This window comes from Mytilus galloprovincialis, chromosome 9, assembly GCF_965363235.1.
Source record: "Mytilus galloprovincialis chromosome 9, xbMytGall1.hap1.1, whole genome shotgun sequence".
In the NCBI taxonomy this organism is placed as follows: Eukaryota; Metazoa; Mollusca; class Bivalvia; order Mytilida; family Mytilidae; genus Mytilus; species Mytilus galloprovincialis.
In genome coordinates this window covers 66,279,520-66,306,555 of record NC_134846.1, presented here as the reverse complement: position 1 = coordinate 66,306,555, position 27,036 = coordinate 66,279,520, and the positions used below count along the sequence as shown (strand labels likewise).

General features: G+C 30.7%; 1 protein-coding gene across 2 annotated transcripts in view; it reads left to right on the top strand.

Annotated features, from left to right (window-relative positions):
* The first annotated feature begins 6,055 nt into the window (after positions 1-6,055).
* The window catches only part of LOC143045692 (protein flightless-1 homolog), a 36,858-nt gene continuing 15,877 nt past the window's right edge, over positions 6,056-27,036 (top strand). For both annotated transcript variants that reach the window (XR_012968994.1, XM_076218379.1), the window contains exons 1-18: positions 6,056-6,142; positions 8,774-8,884; positions 9,678-9,830; positions 12,231-12,316; positions 14,008-14,084; positions 14,817-14,901; positions 15,717-15,820; positions 16,621-16,737; positions 17,722-17,780; positions 19,722-19,879; positions 20,770-20,854; positions 21,236-21,389; positions 21,844-21,926; positions 22,345-22,412; positions 23,286-23,368; positions 23,785-23,835; positions 25,531-25,643; positions 26,110-26,295. Coding sequence is in view for 1 of the 2 variants with exons in the window: in XM_076218379.1 (XP_076074494.1) it covers positions 6,080-6,142; positions 8,774-8,884; positions 9,678-9,830; positions 12,231-12,316; positions 14,008-14,084; positions 14,817-14,901; positions 15,717-15,820; positions 16,621-16,737; positions 17,722-17,780; positions 19,722-19,879; positions 20,770-20,854; positions 21,236-21,389; positions 21,844-21,926; positions 22,345-22,412; positions 23,286-23,368; positions 23,785-23,835; positions 25,531-25,643; positions 26,110-26,295 (1,836 nt within the window). In the remaining variant the exon portion in view is untranslated. The remainder of the gene's footprint in view (positions 6,143-8,773; positions 8,885-9,677; positions 9,831-12,230; positions 12,317-14,007; positions 14,085-14,816; positions 14,902-15,716; positions 15,821-16,620; positions 16,738-17,721; positions 17,781-19,721; positions 19,880-20,769; positions 20,855-21,235; positions 21,390-21,843; positions 21,927-22,344; positions 22,413-23,285; positions 23,369-23,784; positions 23,836-25,530; positions 25,644-26,109; positions 26,296-27,036) is intronic.

Here is a 27,036-nt window from a genome sequence, read left to right as displayed (position 1 = left end):
CACAATATATTGACATCAGTGGGCATGCAACATTGCAAAATAAAGTATACCGCTGTTCGAAATTCATAAATCGATAGAGAAAAAACAAATCCGACGGAGGGAAATGCATCAAATATAAGAGAACTATGACACACCTGAAACACATACAGAAACGAACTATAACAATGGCCATTTCCCTGACTTAATTGGTACAGGGCATTTTAAGATAAAAATGGTGGGTTGAACATAGTTTTGTGTCATACCAAACCTCCCGCTTTAATGGCAATGCTAATTATAACATTAAATTCACAACATTACATGACAGGACTACAATACAAATAAATGGGAGAAAATATAGGACAGATAAACAAACGATTAATAGCCAACAAAAGGTACTTTGGTCAAAATTTAATACGTCAAACGTGCCCCACCTCCACACAAGACTAACCATCGACGCCCAGATGAAAAAAGTTTGAAAGCTAAAGCAAGTTCAAAGCTGAAAAGCGCTGAGGACCAAAAGTTTCAATACGACCAGGAGTATCCACCTGGCAGCAAAACCACACATTTACAAATGAAAATTAACACTCAGACTATAGTCATTAAGTAGGACAATAAATAAACAAAAGACCAACCCGGGACCCAGAAGTACAAATAATTATAGACCATCAACTCTGAAAACTAAAAGTAAAATAGAAATATGGATCACGAAAAACATGCAGAGGCGACACCAGAGAGTGAAAAGAACTTGCTTCTTGCTACTTAGACACTTTCCGTGAAAACAATTTGATATAAAGACAATCTTTTGTTTCATTTTTTTTTTTTTTTTTTTAATTTCTAACATGAGGCATTTGCCTCATTTGCCTCAATGTAGTTACGGCCCTGGTTGTTGTCTCTCTGACACATTCCCCATATTTATTCCCAAATTTGATTCATTCAACAACGTCACGGAAACTACAGGAAGAAATAGATTTTGTTCGGAATTGGTAGAGTCAAACTGGGGTTCTTTATATATCAATATCATTAATTGGTAGCAAATATACCAAATGGGCTTTTATACTCATAAGTCGAAAATAAACTGCATGACAATAACATGGCAAAAAACGAAAAAGACCAAAAGACAACCAACAGTATCCAAAAACACAACATAGAAAATTTCAAACTGAGCAATTTGAAGCACACAAAAAAAAACAAGGGCGATCTCATGTGTTCCGGAAAGGTAAGCAGATCCTGCTGTGCATGTTGCACCCTTCGTGTTGCTCATGTAAATATACACACCGACACATTAGTATGATTCAAAGTGTAAAGAGAGCATACTATATTTTTTTAGTTTAGAAAAAAAAACCACTACACTCGGTAATACTGGTGGAAGGCACATGCTTCTATGCTATTTATGTTATGGGTCCAGAAACGTATTGTGCACAATTCGTTAGTAGAAAAGTCCTCTCAGTGACAGTCAATGTCTGGTTCAAATTTAATTTCCACTCAAACAAAGCAATCATACAGAAAAGGTATCCTGTCCATAAGTACCTGCATGTGATCTGAATTCCCAGATTCCTATTGCCTACAAACAGATAAGGTTAAACACTCATATTTCTCCTACTGAAATGTATATACAGTTTATTTTCAAATGACATATTTTTCTGTCATCGTTTATAGACGAATACCACAACTGATAATACTTTAAATTTATCCTGTTCAAAATATATTTTTTTTCAAATTTGATTTGGAATGAACTGATTCAGTTTGCAGTTCTTTGCATAATTTGTCAAAATAACAATCTCCTTTGTCAGTCAATTTATTTTTTTTAATCTAAAGTGATCCAAATTCCAATTCAATAAGTTAAAAGTGCTTTCTCTGTGTGGTAAAATGTATGTAGTAATGTTTTAATTTTGGGTTAACACCTTTAAATATCTTATGAATTAAACACAAGAAGCTCCTCTTAGGGAGGGATAAATCGTACTTCGCAAAAACATTACTCTGATTCAAACAAAAAAATCTCTGAAACTGACACTAACAAGATGCTTGTTCAGTTTGAATGAAGTGTTTCTCAACAAACAATCGGCATTACAATGGTAATCGACTTTACTCCTTTTCTTGTTGACTTAAAATTGAGAATGCAAATGGGGAATATGTCAAAGAGACAACAACCCGACCATAAAGCAGACAACAGCAGAAGGTCAACAACAAGTCTTCATTGCAACGAGAAATCCCCGCACCCGGAGGCGTCCTTCAGCTGGCCCCTAAACAAATATATTCTAGTTCAGTGATAATGAACACCATACTAAACTCAAAATTGTACACAAGAGTTAAAATAATACAAGACTAACAAAAGCCAGAGGCTCCTGACTTGGGACAGGCGCAAAAATGCGGCGGGGTTAAACATGTTTGTGAGATCTCAACCCTCCCCCTATACCTCTAGCCAATGCAAAAAAGTAAACGCATAACAATACGCACATTAATATTCAGTTCAAGAGAAGTCCGAGTCTGATGTCAGAAGATGTAACCAAAGAAAATAAACAAAATGACAATAATACATAAATAACATCAGACTACTAGCAGTTAACTGACATGCCAGCTCCAGACTTCAATTAAACTGATTGAAAATTTATGTCTTCAACATATGAATATCAGGCACAATCCTCTCCGTGAGGGGTTTAGTATCATACCATCATAACATATATGAGAAGAACATAACCCGTGTCATGCCAACAACTGGTTTATTAATAATAATTGTGTTTAGTTCCGAGCAAAGACCCTATAAGTGAATCAATATTAACGCCAAAATATGCAATCTTTAATGACTTGACAACAGTATCCCTTCTTAATAAGTCTATTTAAAGGTTTTGTTAGTTTCTGAGGCGAATACTGACATTTTTGTGCTTTATAAAGAATATTTCCATAAAATATTGGATGTGAAATACCTGAACGTATAAGAAGTCTGCATGTTGAGCTATATTTACGAATGATCTCTACCGATGATAAAATTTAGTAAATGTTTTGACTAGTTTGTGATATCGAAAATCCTAGTGTAATAATTTTTCTGTAAAACATAAATTGCTCTCGTTTAAATCTAAAACATTGTTACATACAAGAGCGAAACGTACAAGTTGAGATATATAAACACCGTAAGATGGTGACAATGGAACGTCACCATCTAAAAATGGATAATTGACGATAGGAAATGAGAAATCATCTCTTTTATCATAAATTTTAGTATTAAGCTTTCCGTTAACGATATATATATATCAAGATCGAGGAAAGGGCAGTGGTCATTGTTAGTATTAGCTTGATTTAAAGTAAGTTCAACAGGATAAATTTCTTTAGTATACATGCTGAAGTCGTCATTATTGAGAGCCAAAATATCATCAAATATATAAAAGCATTATTAAATTTGTGTATCAGATGTTGTTTCGATGGGTCTTTGCTGATTTTTGTCATAAATTGTAACTCATAGCAATACAAAAACAGGTCCGCAATAAGTGGTGCACAGTTAGTCCCCATTTGAATTCCGATAACCTGACGATATACGGAATCTCCAAAGCGAACAAAAATGTTATATATCTAGTCAAAATTCAAGGGCAGATATAATATCAAAGCATGTCCAATTGACATAGTTTTTTTGTTTATTGCTACTAAAAATGACCTAAAAGAGTTTGAACATATATATTCACATTCTGACTTTTTAAATGCCCATTTAATTAGGTGTGTGATTTTTTTCTTAATGAGAATGTGAGGCAATGTGGTATATAGGGTTGAAAAATCAAAACTTTTGAACAGATTCAAAATCACCAATATAAGCATGTAATTTATCAAGTACTTCCAACGAGTTTTTGACACTCCAACAGTAATTAATTCCACTATTTTCGAAGGCCTTATTTGAACAATTTATTATCAGGTTTTTGATTGTACCAAGTATACTGGTAAGAAGAATAGAAATGCTGATAATTAAGTAGTGGAGCAATGGCTAGAAGACGAAATAAATCTATATTTGTAAGGTGTTTTGTGTAGTTTCGGAAGCCAATACATAGTTGGGACTTTCATTGTTTTTGGTTCTGCTTGTAAAGCGGTAGCTAAAAGTTTATGTTTGTTAAAGATGTCGTTTTCTGAAAATGGAGTCAGTTGTAATGTTGGTGATTTCTTTTTGTAGAACCTCAATGTAAAATTTACGTCAAACAATAATAATATTATTAGCAGCTTTATCGGCCGGGACAAAAACAAATTCCTTGGCTAGTTCTTTTAGTTTATGTTTGATACGAGAAATAGGTTTATTGTGGTTATTGTTAAGAGTAAAATATTCTTTAAAAGGTTGAATACGTATATCAACTATGTTCATTACTGAATTAAAAAAAAGAGTTCAAAGATTTTTTGTCAGCTTTTTCCCGTTTTATCCATTTCAAACAGTAAGTACGAAGTGAGTCGTGGATGATATCACGACACTCTGTCTCATTCCAATTTATAATTGACGGGGGACGATATTTAGGTCCTTTACTGAGGAATGATTTCAACTCTCTGTCTTGAACGATGTTAAGATCTCCTGTTAATTTGTCCACACGAGACTTTCTTCATATTTGGTTCTTTTTACGAGAAATAAAAAGAAGCTAACATTATCCTTTAACTTCACTTACCGCTTTACTGGTATATAATATTCTCTAGCTAAAATTAAAAGTTTGCTGACTATGTTGAAAACATATATCCCATTGGACTTGAAATAAGGGGTACAACAGTTCAATTTAAGACAGCCTCATATATTAACTTATGTCTAGAACAATGAGGGTCGGTTGATGACAGAACTTTACGACAAAAGAGATGAGTTCAACTTCCCAACTGTGAACTTTCCATTTCTATGCAGCAACATTCCATCAGCGCCTGCATATTATGGAGTATCTATATAGAGCATTAGTTGATGTGATATGCCAAGTCTTGCATTTCCCATATCATGGTTTATTTAATAAAGGTTGGCTACTCAGTCACATGAAGCAACTAAACCTAGTTTGAAGTGAGGAGTTGAAGTCATCCCTTCGAAACCTAGTTTGAAGTGAGGAGTTGAAGTCATCCCTTCGAAAATTTTGCGAACGCCATCACAAGTTGGTTGACCGTTATGGAATATATGTATCACAGATAACGAAGGATATGAGTGTTCCAAGCCTCGTAACCACGTCCTCCTTCCCCCCGAAAACGACCTATAAAAGGAAGATGTGGTATGATTGCCAATGAGACAACTGTCCACAAGAGACCAAAATGACTACCAAATAAGACTTATCACCGGGTTTGTACTTAAATGAGCAACATACAGGATAGGATCTGCTCACCCTTCCTGAGAGCACTTAATTATTGTGATCACCCCCTTATTTAGCGGCGTCTTTCGTGTTGCTAAGTCTCAATGTTTTGTTTTGTGTGCTATTATTTGTCTATGTGATTGTGTGTAAGGGGGAGTCTGTCTTCCTAAGAACATATCTATTATTAGATATACTGAGGTCTTCTTTTATATTTTTATATAAGATATAAGTGTTATGCGGCAATGCATGTCTGCATTGGCAAGTCTGATAAAGAAAGGGACTAGTTTTGCAACACTTGCAAAGCAATTTGAGGTTGCTGAGTGTTTCTTTTGATTTTAAAATAATAGGATTGTGTTTTCATGAAAATCTGAATTAAGACAGACAAAATAGCAAAACTATATATAATTCGTTAGTTTGTCGGCTCTGGGACTTAAAAATAGCGCTAAGGAGACTTTTTTGCCGGAGCTGGTCAAATAGAATTTGAGAGGCATTTTTTGACCCGGTAAAATAGCCTCTGCCTTCTTTTTTGCCATGGCACTGTCAGTTTATTTCGTCTCATTAATACGGACAATACGAGTTTGCTATCTTTCGCCTCTTTTTTTTTCTGTGCATATAGGCTACATGTTTTGGTCGATATATCAACACTAAACCAATGTAATTAATTTCAATTTTCCAATTTATAACACATTAGACACTAATCTTAACCAAACTGATTTATTTTCCATAAAAAGTAAAACATTTGTCACATGTACAAAAATTAAAAAAATAAATAAACACGGAAAATAAATGTCCGTCATTGGTTTTTCTAAATTATCAAATTCAACATGGCGGCCACTGGAGTGCTACCGTTCGTTCGCGGTGTTGATTTTACTCGTAATGACTTCCAGGTAATGTTTTTATAAGCATATGAAAACTCAAAAGGATGGTATTCAACATAAAAACCCAGCAAACACTTTAGAACAAATCTCTATGTTATAAAACCGCTTTTTACGACCCCCACTGTGTGTAGATATCCCTATGTTGGATTCGGTTTCAGATTTGTGTTTACTAGCTTATACATTACAATACTCATTTACACATTATGGTGTGCTTGTTACTATTGTTTAAATAAACACACCTCAAAAACTCAAGAAGATATTCCACAAGTTTATTTTTGATAAAAAAAAAAAAAAGAGGGATGAAAGCTGCTTCATTTCTGGTTTCTATGTCACACTATAGAGTCTAGTGCTTAGTCTAGAAATTTATCATTTTAAGACTAAAAGTAGAAATGGAATATTTATCTTTATCTTTGTCTGAGTATGTTCAGTTGACAATTTTTTTTTTTCAAACTGCGAACTCATGTCAAAAATGACTCATCTGTAAAAAACTTGTAGTGAGAACTTTTTATTTGATTTACCCTTGTGAAAACAAGAAAACCAAATGTGCTGAAATTTTTAATAATAAATGCATAACATATACAAAACTTGGTCTGGGATGATATGTAGCATCATTGGCATTGCAAATAAAGACCAAGACATGATCATTCTTAAAATACTGATTGTGATCATTTTTTGGCCATATACATGCAAGATGTACATGTATATTACAAAATTCAGCTAGAACAAAACTTTTACAGACATTTTATTTGAAATACTATTTAAAAACATGTTTGTGTATCCTACAGAAATGTAAATCTTGCATAAAGTAATAGTATTTAATAACAGTATTTCAATGTTAAATGTCACAAAGATGGATAACTTTAAGTAATTGCGATAATGACTACAAAATAGTCAATTGATCAACATACACAATATATGTATTATTTAGCTTTAATATCAATTTAATAATTCATGTTATCATGGTTATTAAGGGTATGGAATATAATGTATAGTGGTCTTGTAAGCCTAAGATATAAGGGCGCTGCGCCCTGGGTGCCTTCTTATGTACCCTTCTGCCCTGACGCCTTTTTCCAAAAAATCAGTGTGCCGTTTTGGTTAAATTGCCTTTCTTGTCGCAAGTTAAATTACACATATGACACATGGTGATTGCCCCCAAGTTAATCATGTCATTGCAATCCATTACAGTGGATACGACTTCAAAGGTGTTAATAACTAGGTCATTTAATTAAGACAATGTACCTTTCTGTCATAAATTTTGATAAATGTGTCAAGGATTCTTTTGCATCACTAAGTCAAAATGGAAGAGTGTATAAATGAAGACTTTCATGACTTTAGAATAGAATTTAAGTCATCAAAATACAACTATGACTTCACACTAACACGGTCCATATTAAGGTGAGCGACAATCAGACAGTAATTAACTAACGTAAACCTGTTGGAAATTAATTTTGGAGTTACTTCCCCTGATTTAGCTTATTACAAATTTGTGCTCCTAAAACATTTTTGTAAAATACTATCTAGTATTTAAAATAGGAATAAATTACCAGTTGAATACAAAATTAAATAAGAATGTTACCTTTTAAGGATATTAACTGTCTTTGAACATACCAAAAAAAAATATATTGCAATTTATTTTTGATAATCATACTTTTAGCAATCCATGTTCTATACATTGTCAATTTAGAAATATAGAGAAATAACTGTTTGGATGATGTTAAGTTGTAATCCTACAAAAATGGGTAGTGTGAAGTTAAACTATCATGACAAATCAACTTGATAAAGCTATACTAAACTCAAACAATGAAAAAAAGTTTTGAGGGCCAAACTGTAGCTGAAAATTTTTAAATTATACAACTTTGTCACATGTATGCTAAGCTATGAGATATTTAGTATATGACTATGTTGTTTTTTTTTTTAAAGGGGAGGGGGGAATAGTAAGTTTATGGTAAATAGTAATGGGTTGTATGAATGTGTATTGCCATATTTTATGAACATGTGGTATGAATGACTAATGCAAATTTTACAGAATGAATAATCAAAACAACAACTTATGCATCTTTATTAACAACATATACAGTAAAAAAAAGAATGTGAACTTGTGATACTCATATAAACGTAGACAAAAGAAATGAGCAGTGCCTTTTCCTATAATCATAAAAAAAGTGCCCTGCCCTCCACTGGCACCCTTCCCCTTTCGATTTCTAGCTGGAGCACTGATGTAATGTAGTTGAAATCTTGTTCATACCCTAGCTTAAAGAAAATATGCCTTGAATAGGAATTTGGTAACAACCAAATTTCAAATTTAATTAAGAGAATATTATAAAAACTGAAGCTTTAGATTAAAGATATACAAATGATTCTCCATAATTGAAGGCTGTGTGGTGACCTTTAGCATGTTTAGATGTATAATTTTGGTGGATGCAAAGCAAACAACAATGGTTCTTGTATTTTAACTGGTGGAGATGGGGTGCTGTCTAATCACATTTACCTTTCACCTAACATAATCTTTTATTAACACTTTAAAAATTAAATATTCAACTTGCCATAAAAAATACTTTAACATTGTTTGAGAATAGTTGATGTGATACATGTACCGGTACTTATATAGTATGAACTTATAAGAATTTGTTCTTATTTTAGGATGACAAGTTTCCAGTAGAGATTGCTGATATGTCAGGATTAAGATGGCTGAGACTTAACAAAACAAATTTGGATAAAATGCCTGAGGAAATTTACAAACTGAAAAAACTGGTAATTTAACTGAAATTGTCCTTTTTAATAGTATTTATTCTTTCTGTTCACTAAGATTTACATGAATTAAGTTTGAAGAGTTTTGCAAATATATGTACATATATGTTACTTTTATATTAATACCTGAATAATTTGTAGACTGATGTAAGAGATTACTGTTTAATATAGACATACATGTACATGACATGTAAACTTTTGATGCCTTCAGTGTACAGTTATGTGTATAATCTTTTTTATGGTGATAGTTTAGGCCAAATAAAAATATATGTGTGGTTCCAGTAACCCGACCGACCCTAGTTAAAAACCCCGACCCTAGAACTTTTTTTTTCATTTCTGAAAAATAAATTTTCAAACGATCAAATTTGAGGATTGTAAATTAAAATAATTAAATTCATAGATTTCTGTCATCTGAATTTCCATCACAAGTATCTGTTATGGTTAAAATGCAACAATTCATAACAGAATGCAACAAAATTAATTAAAAACGTATCATGACTGTTTATTTTACAACCAAACACTTGTAAAAATGGTGGACTTCCGGTTGGGGCGTGTATAATACCGGAAACAATTTCGGTAAACACACGATTTTTTTCCGGATTTTGACATTCAAAAATAAAAATAAAAAAAAAAAAAAAAATTTGCCGACCGACCCTATTTTTTAAAAGTATGTAACTGGAACCACACATGCCGACCCTATTTTTTAAAAGTATGTAACTGGAACCACACATATATTTTTATTTGGCCTTATAGTATATAAAATATATTTATGTCTTCATAATTTGTATTTCTATAGGAACATTTTTCGTGTATTAAAAACAACATAAAAGATCTTGGAGATGAAATGACAAAATTGAGTGCTTTACGGACAATAAATTGTCGACACAATCAAATAACAGATAAAGGCATACCTGGTAAAATATTTGATCTGGAAGATTTGCAAGTTGTGGTAAGTTTGAAAAAAGGCAGTTCAACTGTTTTGTTTGATAACTATCTTTTCTATAGCTGTAACAAAGTTTATGATAGTAGCAATTATCACAGCAATAATTGATAATTTTATTATGATGAAAATGTATAAACACTTACATTACATACTGGGAAGTTTCTGTAAGGTATTATACATATACAAGAATTACATAGACCTGTACAACAAAGACTATTCCAATACCACTGAGAAAACATATTCTGCATGTCCTGCATATAATGATCACTTCTAATAATAGTGCTTGTTGACAATGTGCTCTTTTTTTTGCCTTATTCAGCACATTTATTCTCTGTAATAAGAAATTTATAAATATAATGCCATGATATGCATGGGTATATAGTAGAACTCATCTAATGTTTTAACATATTTAACAGCAATGTTTCATTGACTTACTCATTTATCATTAAAAGGGCTTTAAGGGATACAATAATATCAGATTATTACATGGCATTTTTCATATCTCTGCATGGCTCAAGGGCTGATATTGACCGAGGGCTGATAGTACACGCGATATGAAAAATGACATATTATGATCTTTTTATATGCCCTTCGTCTTTTAGACGGGACGTATTATGGTATACCGTTCTCCGTCTGTCTGTCCGTTCGTCGTCAACACTTCGGACAATAACTCAAAAACACTTTCACCAATTTCCATGAAACTTAAGTGAATTGTTTATATCTATTGACGTAAGCTCCCTTTCGTTTTCTTTTAATTTCAGATTTTAAGTTTTGGATTTATGGGGCTTTATTCATAAAAAAGGGGGGATTTTCAACACTTCGGACAATAACTCAAAAAGGCTTTCACCAATGTACATGAAACTTTGGTGAATTGTTTATATCTATTGATGTAAGCTCCCTTTCAATTTTTATAAATTTCAGATTTTAAGTTTTGGATTTATGAGGCTTTATTCATAAAAAAAGGGGGATTTTCAACACTTCGGACAATAACTCAAAAAGGCTTTCACCAATGTCCATGAAACTTTGGTGAATTGTTTATATCTATTGATGTAAGCTCTCTTTCAATTTTTATAAATTTCAGATTTTACATTTCTGTGTTATGAATTTTTATGCTTAAAAAAGGGGGGATTTTCCAATTTTGGGACAATAACTAACACTTTCACAAAATTTTATGCAACTTTGATAAATTGTTTATATCTATTGACATAAGCTCCCTTTCCATTTTTATAAATTTTAAATTTTACGTTTTCTTAAGTAATGAATTTTTATACTTAAAAAAGGGGGATTTTATGAAACTTTGGTGAATATATTAATGTAACATCCCTTTTGATTTGTATATATATTTCTAGTTGATCATATAAATTCATTTAAAGCATAAAAGACAAGTTAAAAGAGCAACGGGTGTATCATGCGCTAAAGCGCAGCCCTTTATTATCATATGCTTCAACAATGGAGAAAATAAACATTAAAATTAAAATGACCCTTTTACGTGGTTCCAAAATAGAAGTTCAAAGATAGAAAAGTTCACTGACGTCTGACCCCAGATTTAGTACATTCGATATTAAATCTTTCAATCACAAGCCCTAACAGAGAAGAAAAATATTTTAATATGGACGAATCGACAAAATAAATCATTCAACAATATACATAATGAAAACTGTTTGGAAAAGTCACCTTTTTTTAAAGAAACTTTCTAAATTATGTTTGAAACTTTCCAAAAAATATGTTTATTTAATATTTTTTTGTATTATTATTTATTTTTTTACACAATATACTTTCCAGTATCCAAATAATTGTTTTGTACACTACTTTGTAATGTTTTTCACTGAAAACGTAACATTGAGGTGTATTTTCCAGAATTTGCCGAGTATCACCGGAATGCCATGCGATAACGTTACGGAAAGGCATGTGATAACAATCTGAGCATGTGATAATCTTTTCATATCAGCCCGCTAAGCACCAATTCGAAAAATATGGAGTTTACATTAATTTAATGTTATTATCATACAGTAAAAATCATATCTTATTTAGTCTAAGTATATGATAAAAAAAAGTATAATTCACTAGTTAAACAGTACCCAAATGTCCTTTATCCATATTGCACATTTGAGTCATCATGTTTTACTATTTTTTCTGTACTGGCTGATCATAAGTTTTGAAGTGCTTTGAAGGCAGGTGGTCTAAAATAATATATATAGTTATAATAGTATTGAGATACATATTTCAAACAAATCATGAAATGTAATTTACATGTACCTCAGAAAATAAAAATCTGAGGCGAAATTGTTATTTGGTAAATATTATTGTTAGACTTTAACACAATTTGATGATTTATGTATTAGAAAATTGTTAACATTTTAAAGAAAACGTTGTTGTTCAGAATTAATGTTACATTTTACTTTACAGGATTTGAGTCACAATAAGTTGGAAGATGTTCCACCACTTTTAGAAAATGCCAAGAATTGTATTGTGTTGAATTTGGCTCACAATAAGTAAGTATTAATAAGTCTTGAGGGGAAATGTAATCAATTTACATGGTAATCTATTGTTTATATTGTACTTGATTTACTGGAGCTAGGTTACTATCAAGGAATCTGCTTTAATAAACCATGTGGCCATTCAAACAGAAATGAAGAGGATTACAATACAAAGTAACTGGACTCTAGATTTCCAAAACCATCTGAAAAAGACATATAGAATTGGTTTGATAAATTATCTGAATAAACTCTCAACTTCAGATATTGCCAGTACATCTAGTAAGTTATTATATTTCTCAACTTCAGATTCTGTAATAAATGTTTTGAGATTTGTATAATATGTGTATGACTTTAACAAGAATCGCATGATTATTTATGTTGTCTCAATAACATACCTATCAACCTGTGACCATGAAAATGCAGGTCATGACCTGCATTGAAGATTCAAATCTCAGGTCATAACGCGTACGAACTTTTTCGAGCTGAATTTCAGTATTTATGGTACATTTTCTTATAATGTATATCAAGGATGTTAAGTCATTTTAAATCTTATTTATTATTATTTCATTATTTTCATTACACTTTTAAAGATTTTTATAAACTTGTGTATCACAGTTATGTCCTTTACTTTTTGTCATCATCTAAAATTTATTTTTCAAATGTAATTTTCAAATGAGACTACTAGCCTTTAAACATACCATGTAGAGGTATTACATGTATGAACATTCATCCCTCAATATATGGAAGTTTTTAACGACCTTGACTGGCTATACAGCCCTTGCACAGTCGGTCAATCCCTCAATTGAGAAGGAAATTAGACTATGATAAAATATAGTAATACAGTTAAAGGAAGTATAAATATAAAAAATAATTTTCAACTTTTTTTTTTTTAAATTGTATAAAGGTATAAAAATAATGAAAAGTTATTTTTCAATATGTATTTGAATTTTATATTATTATGATTTAATCGTTTTCACCCATAAAACGTAAATATAAGGAATAATTTTGAATGGTGACAAATAAGGGGAAGTAACTCTTAGTTGAAATATCTTTGTAAAACAACAGGGCAATTTATTTACGACCTAAAGCTAAGGTAATTGGTGTTAATCAACAGTGTGTTTGACACCAAAGCTGTCAAGTGAAGCCATGCACTTAATGGGTCACTTAATTTGACAGTTTACATAGCTAGATTAACTGCATGTTCATGGAAGAATTACGAATTTGCCGGTATTTCAAAGGAATATTACTTATGAAAATCCTCATGAAAATCAATCTCAAGGCTAAGAAATACGGGTGAAATCGGGTCATTTTCGGAATTTCCGGGTTATTTCAATGACCCGGCGGGTGATCCGGGTGATCCCTCAGAATTGTGAAAATCTCGGGTCACACCCGCAGAATCCGGGTCAGTTGACAGGTATGCAATAATGTTCTTTTTTCTTGTTAAATTCCAATTGATCTTAAGAAAGTTTACACTTATCTTAATCTTCAATGAGTTCATAATACTCAAAAAGGGCCATTTTGTTGCAAGAGAGACTCCTGTTTTTTTCTTCTTTTTTGATCTAAGGGGATTGACATTGTGAGCTTGCATAATAAGGGTATTTTGCACATTAGTTTTGAAGTTACTTTTATTATAAGCTATATTTCTTCAAAACTTTTGCACAAACTGAAACATTCTTTAATAGATGGAATATCATTGTTTTTTTCAGTATTTCTATGATACCAAATCAGCTGTTTATTAACCTAACTGATTTAATATTTGTGGATCTAAGTGATAATGATCTAGGTAAGGTTACTTTATTCTCAGTTATTTCCCTTGTTTTTTAAAATGAAAGTAGACTTGTTTGATTGAAATTAAAGTTAATGTGAGAATTGCCTATTTAAGCAGTTGACCCCTTAAGGAGTAATGGCCCTTTATAGTCAATTTTTAACAATTTTTTGTAAATTTTTGTCATCTTTTACAAAAATCTTCTCCTCTGAAACTGCAATCTTCTCCTCTGAAACTGCTGAGATAAATTTAACCAAACTTGTCCACAATTATCATTAGGGTATCCAGTTTGAAAAATGTGTCCGATTACTCTACACGTGAACCAAGATGGCCGACATGACTGAAAATAGTACATAGGGTAAAATGCTGTTTTTGGCTCATATCTCTGAAACTAAAGCATTTAAAGAAAATCTGCTGCAAATAAAATTGTTCATTAGGATAAGATCTATCTGCCCTGAAATTTTCAGACCAATCAGGCAACTTATTGTTGAGTTGATAGTAAAGGTTGTGTTCCATACATTTATTTCTAGTATTTTTAAAACTAGTATTTTTGATATAAATCCCTTTACTGTTTCAAGTTAAATTTGGAAGTATATTTTCTATAACAACAGATACAGCCATCTCATGGTGTCACTTCAGTAGTACAGTCTGAACTGAAAAGATGAATGGTCTGAACGCTTGCACTGTAATTATCTTCTCTCATTTTACTATGTGTTTGTCAAGTTCTGAACTTATAATGTTTTATTTTAGAAACTCTTCCACCCCAGATGAGAAGATTAACAAACTTACAGACATTAATACTGAACAATAATCCACTGATACATGCACAGCTAAGGTATGATTTAGTCTGTCCTTTATTGGGTTGTAGAGTCCTCTCACTAGACATACAGCATAGCACACTGCTCAATTGTACCATCACTAAAGTTGACGTTTTTCCTTTAACTTTCTCAATAAATTTATCCCACTAGCAAACAATCTGTTCTTAAGCTCATGCCATTATACAATAATTTAATTTTGGATGTAACACGTCTTCTGATTGGCTGACGTTGTTTAGTTTATCAGCCCATAGACATAATTTAGTCATGTGACCAAGACGTCATCAACATTTTTTCATGGTTTTCTCCAGTTCAAATGGAAATTAAGAATTAAATTATAGAAATAACTGTAATATTTTATCTGTCTATTCGAAATAACATAAAAAATGGGGTGCACACTTTAAAATAACGCGCTACGCGCGTTATACAGTGTGCACGACATTTTGGATGTTATTTCTTCATAGACAGAAAAAATATTACAGTCATTCCTTAAATATCTTAGCCACTATGCACAATAATTGAGTACATATATATGAAATATTCATATCTGTGGCATGTTACTTTTATGAATAATTGCCATGTTACATTTTTGAAAATTAACAAATTCTGTCCTTAAGCTGATATATGGATGCCCTTATAATGTTTCAGACATGCTTAATATTAAACTAAGGGATGAGAACTACCAGTATTAAAACAGTATAAAATGGCAACTATGTGGTTATTTCTGTTTTTGTCATTTATTATTATTTGATGAAAACATAATGAGAAGCCTTAAAATGATTTCTTAAATATAATTTGAAAATGAAATAAACTTTGTCTATAATTTTTGTTACAGACAGCTTCCAGCTTTGACATCATTAGAAACTTTGCAGATGAGAAATACACAAAGAACACTGAACAACTTTCCATTAGGTGTAGACACACTCACTAACTTACAAGGTACTTATACACAAAGAACACTGAACAACTTTCCATTAGGTGTAGACACACTCACTAACTTACAAGGTACTTATACACAAAGAACACTGAACAACTTTCCATTAGGTGTAGACACACTCACTAACTTACAAGGTACTTATACACAAAGAACACTGAACAACTTTCCATTAGGTGTAGACACACTCACTAACTTACAAGGTACTTATACACAAAGAACACTGAACAACTTTCCATTAGGTGTAGACACACTCACTAACTTACAAGGTACTTATACACAAAGAACACTGAACAACTTTCCATTAGGTGTAGACACACTCACTAACTTACAAGGTACTTATAGTGTGTTAAAAGACTTCATATCATTAAGCTAGTTTATACAAGGAAAAGTAAATTTTTATGCCTCTCAAACATAATAAGCTTTATCGTAAAATCTTTATAATTGCTATATAAAGAGAAACATTCCACATATGTATGTCCATATTATTTAAGACCACATTGCCATAAAAAGTGCAAAGAAATCATATCATTTTTAAAATTCTTATTGAGTGTTATCTGTCATTTACAATTTGCTTGTTATTTTGAAACCTACAAAATAAACCACTTTCACTTACCTGACAGCATTATACATTTGTTTCTTTCTGAATGGGTTGGCAATTCTAATGAAATTTTGGATAAGGAGGCAATTATTTTACTGCATGAAGCTTAGAAATTTTTTTTGTCAGGTATTTTAGGAATAATTACCTACTGATGGAATTTAAATTTTCACATATTGATTCAATGTTTTGGTTGATATTTTGTAGATATAGATTTGTCTGGCAATGATTTGCCAAGAGTACCAGAGACCTTGTACAAACTGTCGCCATTGAAGCGACTTAATTTGTCCAACAATCAGATTACAGAACTTTCCCTTGTTATAGGTAAATACCACATCTTTTTATATCTAAATATATTGGTGAATTCTTTAAAGATAATATACAATTGAAGTTTTAGATTTAGGTTTTATTTGCAGCCCCTTCAGTGATTATTAGGTTTTATTTGTAGCCCCTTCAGTGATTATTTGAAAATAGAAATGAGGAATTGCATATAGACATTATATGTTATTGGGGATTTTCACATATAATATTATTAAGTATCCACTGTAAAGCCTTTATAACAATTAAGGATGTTCTCTTGTCATTTTTTGGAATTTTTGTCAGATTTTTGGAATCCTCTGGTTTCATCCATTTTAATGCATTAAAATATATTGCACATTGACCCCAATTTTTCTTTTTATAAATCTTTTACATGTATAATAATCTGTAAAAGCCTTATAAAATTTTAATTAGTTTTTAATAGTTTTTGAGAACTTAAAAATGTCAATGATAAAGCTATGAAAAGTCAAGAGAGAACATTTTCCTGCCAAAATTTCAATTGCTAATATCTCGAAAACAAGCGCATTGACCTATATATTTGTTTTGCCCTTTTTGATTCCTTTATTGATACCCTATCAATGTATACTAGTGTTTTGAGAACTTAATTATTTGAAACTGAGAAGCGAACTCCCTTAAATTATACAGAAGTGTCCGGTTTTCAACTTAAATTTCTGTTGACAGAGTCTTACATCCACTGTCATGGTAACCAATCAAATAACTTGATTAGTGTGGATATTTCACTTCACTATATAATTTTAAGGAATAACTATTGGTAGGTGGTAAGCAGACTGTGCAAGGGCTGAATAGCCAGTCAAGGTTGTTAAAATTTCCATATATAGGTAGGTGGTAAAATATTTTGTGATATTATGAAACTTTTTACTCATTTGTCTTCCCCATATGAAAAATAATAACTAATGTGTATAGATAAAATTCAATATTTTAAAATAGTATATTTGTAATAATGATTATGCATTTTTTCTTCTATTAAAGATACTTGGGTGAATTTAGAAACACTGAATTTATCAAGAAACAAGTTGACAGCATTACCAGTAAGTTGATTTATCAGTTAAATTACTATAAATTCAGAAATTATTGCAAAAAACATAACAGGAATATAATCGCAATAATTATAACTTGCATTTTGAATTTTTTTATCTGACTTAAGGTAGCACAATACAAAGATTTTAACCCTCCAATTCCCCAGTTTTAAAATGCTGTAACTTTCGTTATAATGCTTGAAAATTTATAACAGTGATATCCATGGATAGCTAACTACTCTTTCAAATTAATGCAATGTTAGTATTATACAACAATTATGTAATCAATTATAATGATAACAGTGTCTACAAAATTTTACAACAAATTTCACCTTTCAATTGAAATTAGCTTCTTCATGGACCCCCCCTAGAGGGTTGATTTTATTATATGTTGTTCCTTGAGTCATTATCTACAAAAGGGTGTCTCAGATTTTGGATAGAATGTATAGACCAAATTTTACACCTAATCATACATTATCTACTTTTATGTGGTAAGGATGTTTACACTAATTACAAATTTATGAGAGAATGGAATACGATAGCGATAATTTGAGACACCTTTTTGAAGCTCCTGCTGTGCTGATTAAGATAACGTTCAAATTTCTTGTGTAGCTATAGAGAGGAAAGAGCTAAATTCATTCAAGTGAACTGACCATGATTTTGCCACTAATTGCATAATAATTGATTACATAATGATTGCATAACAAAAATATTGCATTCATTTAAAAGATTATTCTTTTATCTATCTACATATACCTCTTTTATTAATTTATATGCAATTTTAAAAAAGTTACAGCATTTTAAAGGGTGGGGATTGGAAGTAAAAAAATCTTTGTATTGTGCTACCCTAAACAGGTTTTATCTCAATATTACAAAAATTAAAACACACAGTTTAGTCAAAAATGACAAAATCTGAATAAATGCACTTAATAATAAGTATTGTCTTTACATAAAGCATTTGTTTATAAATATTGGTACAACCTGATAGTAAATTTCAATGTCTGGGTTTCCTCCACCAATAAAAAATGACTGCCATAATATGGGCTAAAGTGATGTATGTGGTGTTAAACACCAGCAATCAATCGCTCAATAAATCTTTAAATTTAGATGCTCTTTTTGGTCAGAAAAAAAAACGATACAAAAAAAAATATTTATAATAAAGATTGTATTTTCTTTGCATACACTTCAGTGTCAAAAAATCTTGCATTATCCTGAGTCAGGAATACTAACAATATGACAAATAATATAGGGTTATTGCATGAATATTGGGGAATATTGTCCCGAGTAGAATTTTATATTGCACAAGCTTGCGAGTGCAATATATGTTCTACGAGGGACAATATTCCCCAATATTAATGCAATAACCCTTTTATTGTATAGTTATATAATATTTGAACGTATAAATTGGTTTAAACTAAGATTTTGTTGTTGATGACGTCATGAATTTTGATGATTTATTGCACTAGTGCAATATTAGAATTTATTGCACGCTAACTTTTGGTTACTTTCTGTGGGAAATATTATATAGCTATGCAATATTATACAATATATTAAAAATAGAATTTATTTCTGATTCATTAATTAAAATACTTGTTATGTTTAAGGCTTTGATGTTGTTAAATTAATACCGTATTTCAAAAACCAGTTTAAAATATGAAAGAAGTACATATCAAAGTAATATTTGACTAAATCAGAGTTGCTGCCTTTTTGTAAAGAACAGGTTTTTATAGCAAAAATTCATTTTCCCAAAATTATAAAGAAAACAAAAAGATTTATAGATATGAAAGTCTTATGCAGTATATTCATTTTGAAAGTTTCATGTCACTTATTCTGACCTGGTGTATTGAAAATTTTATTTTTGAGCTATTAATTAATGGTTAATTAGTTTGTCACTCATGAATAAATGTAATAAGGTTTGGCAAAGTTTACATTTTCAGTTTATGCTATTTTTAGTCCTCTTTACACAAACTGGTGGCATTAAAGAAGTTGTATATAAACAGTAACCAGTTAGATTTTGATGGTATTCCTGCTAATATTGGTAAACTACACAATCTAGAGGTGTTCAGTGCTGCTAATAATAACCTTGAGATGATACCTGAGGGTTTGTGCAGGTAAATACATTTAAACACAATCTAGAGGTGTTCAGTGCTGCTAATAATAACCTTGAGATGATACCTGAGGGTTTGTGCAGGTAAATACATTTTAACACAATCTAGAGGTGTTCAGTGCTGCTAACAATAACATTGAGATGAAACCTGAGGGTTTGTTCAGGTAAATACATTTAAACACAATCTAGAGGTTTTAAGTGCTGCTAATAATAACCTTGAGATGATACCTGAGGGTTTGTGCAGGTAAATACATTTAAACACAATCTAGAGGTGTTTAGTGCTGCTAATAATAACCTTGAGATGATACCTGAGGGTTTGTGCAGGTAAATATATGTTAACACAATTGAGAGGTGTTTAGTGCTGCTAATAATAACCTTGGGATGATACCTGAGGGTTTGTGCAGGTAAATATATGTAAAAATAATAATGGTTCATTTTTTAATTACTGATCAGATCTATGATAATTTTAGATATTCTGCTTCCAGTCAAGGTCATTAAACACTTCCATCATCATTCTGCTTCAAATTAAATATGCAATTGCAGACAATAATTGGATGAACAATATAATACAATAATAATTTGTTAACGTCTCACCATCAATAATACAGTATTCACATTTTACATTGTATAAGTAAACTTTTTTAAAATTATTAATGCCATTCTAAAAAGAATTATGAGAGACGGATTAAAATGGAACTAGTACTTACACATATTCAAAAACCTACTATAATACAAAGTTAAATCATAAAACATATTTACATCTATTATTGGCATAAAAAACGTCGTCTAAAAATAAGCTTGCAGATTTTGGCACATTTAACAAAAATGGCTTACAAATGAAAAGAGATTACAATGTCCATGGAATATGTATCTACAAAAAGTTATATTTTGCAGGTGTGGAAAATTGAAAAGATTATTATTGAATGGTAATCGCTTGGTGACACTCCCAGATATTCTGCATTTATTACCGGAATTAGAAGTAAGTTTTGAGAGCGACTGATAAATCAGTATTCCAGGTGAGAAGTATTCTAGGAGTATTCTAGGAGTTTCATCTTTTTATTGGAGTTGTCAGTTTAAGTAATTTTGTTTCCCATGATTTCATTCTAAACAGATTTGAAAATATATTTTTTTTTAAAGTTAAAATGAAATATAATTTTAAATTCTGATTTTATTGATTGGCTTCTGGTGCTTCAGTTTTTCCATCTGGAGAAAAAAGTAGGATTTTTTTTATGGTTTTAAAAGTACTGCTTTGCCTAATCTTTTGGAAAGTATTTTCTTTTCGAAAATATAACCTCAAGTGTTAGATTGATTTTGTAAAGAAAATATTCATTGTACAAAAATCTTTTTTCCATTAATTTAGACCTTAGATGTTAGAGAAAATCAAGGATTAGTTATGCCACCTAAGCCAGCTGACATGAGGAAAGGAAATGAATACTACAATATTGACTTCTCATTGAATACACAGCTAAGATTAGCAGGTGCCCCTGCCCCACCAACAGCAGACCAGTCTCCACGTAAGTAAATATTAATTTACTATGTGACACTACTTATCCACCTGTCTCTAGGTTAATAAATACATAAGATTGCTTAGCAGCTGGCCTTGCTCTTTATCAGCACAATTCTGCCCTAATATAGTAACACAATTTATGTTAGGCTATGAGAAGTGAAAACTGTGTATAAAAACACAATTATAAAAGCCCTGAATAGACAGGTCATATGCTGGCTTATTGACAAAAGTTTACCAACAACATCACTGTCAATTTTACTGATTTATAAATCTAAACTTGTCATATTTACTACTACATTTTTAAAATTGTTTAATGATAACTAGTTAACAATCTCCAGTCCAAGATGCTAATTTTAAAACTTGTTAGAGAAGACAAAAGAGATTGATTCGTGTAAATTCCATTAACTAAAAAATTACATACCTGAAAATAAGGAAGGTAAAAGAATATTTCATATTTTTAGCTCAAAAAGGAGATGCAGTCGCAAGAAAATTGAGACTTAGAAAGAGGAGAGATGGAGAGAAAGAAAGTGAAAAAGTGTTAAAGGTATTTATTTAGATTATTATTGATGTCAAGCCATATAGCTATTGTATGTAGAGTCATAAATTTCTACTGATTCCTATGTTTATGGCTTTTGGGATGCTGTTTTAAACATTCTTATATTTAGTGGTAATATGATTGGCCCTGTCAAAAAATCTGTAATCGTCACGTAGTATAAAGTTGAATATTTTGTTGAGATATAATTTTGACTGTGTCATCTATGAGTTCTAGTATCCATAAATGAACAATCTGCATTACATAATGAAATAAAATGTCTTCTGGTTGAGAACCTGCAGGTGAAATAATTCAATTTCCTTTATAAATATTCAGTCCAATTTGATATATAAGCCACAATTTTGTAAAAATGAGGTGTACTCAATAACTGGAAACTATTTATGTTTAATTTTGACAATATTTATTATAGGGTATGAGGGATGTAGCCAAGGATAAGGCAGAGGGAAGTATAGATTTAGAAGATGACAATCCACTCCGGTAAGATACACTATATATAATATTGATTACTTACATGCCTATATGAAATACTTGAGTCTGATGAAATTCATAACTGACAAAATATATATAATTTTAAGGTGTGTCTGAGCTAATAACATGTTCAGTTCATGTAAGATTAAACAATTAAAATTTGTCAAAAACATCATTTAAGGTGCATGTGCTGCTTGAATATGTAAGTTAATTTTACTCCTTTATATTAGAACCTTGAAATAATTACAAATTTAAAATATTTCTGAATGTAATCTACAAAAGAATAAAAAGTTTTTAGCTTGGAGTTTATGACAATTCTTTCAATTTAAAATAAAATAACTGATAACAATTTCAGAGATTTGAGCTTGTATGTTTCATGAAAGATAGATCATTATTTGTTTAACGTCATAAAAGCACTTGGTCTTACAAAACCCAAAGTGTTTTACTATTGTGCATATTCTGTTATCTTTTTTTGTGTTTCCTTCTGATCAGTAGAGGAGCTTTTTGGTCTTGGTAAGCATTTCAAATGTTTTGGTTACAGTTTTTGAATACTTTTTATGTCTTTTAAATTCCTGCATGGAAGATAAGCTTGGAGTGGGAGATTTCAAAAAGGGTAAGAAAAAATGCAACAGAGTTCATTTTTCCTTTCAATGATTGAAATAATATTGTTTGTTATGTTTGTTTCTTTCAAAAACAGATTTTGTTGCAAAATGTCAGTCAATAAACAATAATAGCCGTTTTAAAATTGCTTTAGAAATTAAGTAAAGCTTCTTTTAGAATTTACATAAGATTTAGTATTATTGGAATAATGTCTGGCTGCTTGTTATTATAAGTTTGATTGCGATTCATTCACATAAATTGAGTTTATTTCTTGTACATCAGGCCAAAGAAATGGAATGAGAATTTAGAGAGACCACATTTAGATTACAGTGAGATTTATGATGAAGACGTGGGCCAAATACCAGGTATATTTATAGATTTCATAATGAATGATTTATTGCTTGATATCAATTTGAGTTTTTCTTAAAATCCTGTTCACTATTCAAATAATTTGTAATAGCACCATATCTATATTTGAAAGCTGAAGCATTAAAGTTTTTTAGCAATTGTGTACATACTTCAGGATCCAGATGTGCTAAAGTTTTGTCATCCAGCTCTTAAAAAATATTGCAGTTTGATTTTGAATGCTAAAGACTCATAATCTCATGCAGATGTATGCTTAAAAGAAAAATTCTTTTATGATTTTGACCATTTGTAAGTGCATATTTTCACACAGATGTCTGTTAAAGCCCATGTTACTGTCTTGCTATCCTTTAAAGGTTAACATATTTTATATGAAATTGTTAGAAAACTCATACATATGTCTATGTTTCAATTTCAGGGATTCAGTGTTGGGAGATAGAAAACTTTCTACCAAACCCAGTAGAAGAAGGTATAGTATTATATATATTATAATTGATTATTTAATATCTTGCTTTATAGCCCTCCTTTCCAGTGCTAGCGAAATATAGACCATTTTATAAACTTCAGTCCACACTGAATATAAACTTTACATTTAATTGTGATATATACGAATCTTCAATTTATAGTATGGTTTGACCATCTACCAAAGTTCCAATGAATATTTTATGCAGCCCATTAAAAACACAAAGCATGAACACCAATATTTTATAAGCATATGTATGTATTGTACATGGTTTGACTATAAGCTCTTGAAAGTAAAATTCTCTATATTAAGTGAAAAAAGAAAGGGATACTTATTGTTTTATTGGAATATACTGGGTTTTAAAACAAAAAATTCAATTTAGTATTTAAGGTTGTTGCTTTTCAAGGAAAGGAAACCCAAGTTGATTTATGTAGATTAATTTTCAGTTTTTACGAGAAGGAAGTGTAAGTCTAATTGTAATGTTCTGCATTTATGTATAAGTCTTCTATTTGAGGACTTGTTTTGTCAGAGTTTGACAGAATGGCTAAATGCCTTACATATCATTAACACATTTACAGTTTTTGCAGGGAAAAGATGATTTTGTAAAGTCTTTTTGCTCAGATACTTATACATGTAATTTTTTCAGCTACTTTTACATAAAGTTATTTTTATTCTAAATTTGACAAGTTTACCCTTTATGAAGCTTCTTAACAAGTACGATAACATATCTTAAAAAGAAATATTTACTGTAGAAGTTTATAATTTCTTAGTATGAGTAGCCAGTCAAAAATTCAGTAATGTAATTATAAGTAGTTTCTATACAACATGTTTAATGAACTCTTATTTCCAATAATATTTATTTACACCCCCCCCCCCCCCAAAAAAAAAAATCTGGATCCTTGGAATATCAATATTATATTTCAAATCTAACGTCCTAATGATAAGGTCAACAATAAAATTGTTGGAATAAACCCTGATAAAAGCTTACATAAATATCAAGACTTTGTTTGCTTCAAGAGCATGTTTTCAACTATTTGGTAAATTTTCAAGATCATTCTTCATGAATGATGCATGGCTTCATTGTAATAAATTTTACTAGTAACAAAAGTAAGATGATAAAAGAAAAAGAATTATTAGTTACTAATTTCAACCTGCCATAAAAAAAGTAAAGTACATGCATCAACTACCAAGTTTTACATACAGAGGTATAACTTTAAGCACAAACATTTACCTTTTACTGAAGAATATTTTATGCATGTGTGGCTATGACCCTTTTTCTTAAAACTATTCTAGATCCTTTCGGAATGGTTGTTTCAGGGTCTGTGTATGGTTATGAATTTTCGCTTCTGTTTTTGCAGATTTTCTGGACTTACTTTTGTAAAACAAAATGCATGAATGTTCAATTTTGTTGATTGCCTGGGATAAGATTGTTTTTCATGCATGGTTCACCGTTTTTCCTTTTAATGAATTCTGTTAAGATAAGGTTCCTCATTATAGTATAACTTACATCATGTTACATTAAGAGATGCATCAGCTTCCTTAGAAATAGCTCATTGTTAAGTTTTGAATAATTGATTACTTAAAATAGATGCAGTGATTGTCTTCTCATTATTGATATAAACTTATCCATTAGAAAAACAATGGTGTCTCAATTCCTAGCTAATATAAATTGAACTAACTATAAAATGCTTTACCTTTCAGCATTGATGGGAAAGTTTTATGAGAGAGATTGTTATATTGTACTGAAGACATTCATAAACGATTCAAATGGTCTAGATTGGCAGATTTGGTATTGGATAGGTAAAACAACAACGGTAGGTTATTACACACTACAGTAAAATGTGTCATAACGGAACTCAGTCAAGACTAAACATGTTGTTTAGATAGGTGTTCGGTTAACAGAACTAAAGAATATTCAATGCATATGTATGTACTGATGCAACAGTTAATTTTACACAAATTTCTGGTTTTGTTGAAAACTTTGAAAAGTCCAGGTATTTTGTCAGTCGAGGTGTAATTTCTGTTTGTAAAATGCATTTTAGCTTTGTTGAACTGAACATAATTGATTCTAATATCAGTTCCCTCAAGTATATTTCAAAGTTCTCATGCAAAAATTAGACACAAATTAAGCCTGATATATTAAATTTAAAAAACAAGAAATCTTGGAAGAGTAAGAAACATTAGCAAATATGCTATGTCTATTTTCATGATGTTCGTCTCTTTCCTTTCTCATAAGTATTGGGATGCTGACTCTGTACAATAAATATAATACCATTTTAGCTGGATAAGAAGGCTTGTTCAGCCATTCATGCTGTAAACCTCCGTAATTTACTGGGAGCAGAATGTAGGACGATTAGAGAAGAAATGGAGGATGAATCTGAAGAATTTATGGACTTGTTTGAGAATGGTGTACATTACATAGAAGGTGGTAGGACTACCAGTGGTTTCTTTAGTGTAGATAGTGTTGTAAGTTATTCAATTTTTTTTTACTTTATAAGGAGAAATATTCTTTTGAGATGATTTATCTGTACAACAAGATAGTTTTAAAAAAAATTAATCAAACATATCTTTTTATGTTGTTTTTTAAAGATCTCTCTTTCTTCTTCATGACAAAAACAACAATACAAATTTAAGGAAGTTCGCCACTCAGTTTCAAAATACCAAGCTTTTCATAACACTAGTATATATTGATAGGGGATTAATAAAGAAACCAAAAAAGCAAAAAAAAACCGAATAGGTCAATGTGCTTGTTTCAAAAGGTTGATATTAGCCATTGAAATTTTTGTGGTAAAATGTTCACTCTTGATTTTTCATAGCTTTATGATTGTCAAGTTTAAGTTCTCAAAAACTATTAAAAAATAATGGAGATTTTATAAGACTTTTACAGATGGCTTATAATTATGCATGTAAAAGAAGTTTAAAAAGAAAAATGGGGGTCTATGGGCAATATTTTTAAGGCATTCAAATGGATAAAACCAAAGGATTAAAAAATCTGACAAAAATTCTAAAATATGACAAGCAAACATCCTTAAGGTGGTACCTAACACTACAGGGAGATAACTCTGTAAAATCAGCTAAACGTTTTAACTACGTTGCGTTGTTAAAAGAATATTAAGCTTCTCAATGATCAAAATAAGTGTTTGTCAAACTGCTATATAACCAGTGTAATTTTTCTGATAAAACGGTTGGTTCAAATTTTTTGAAATT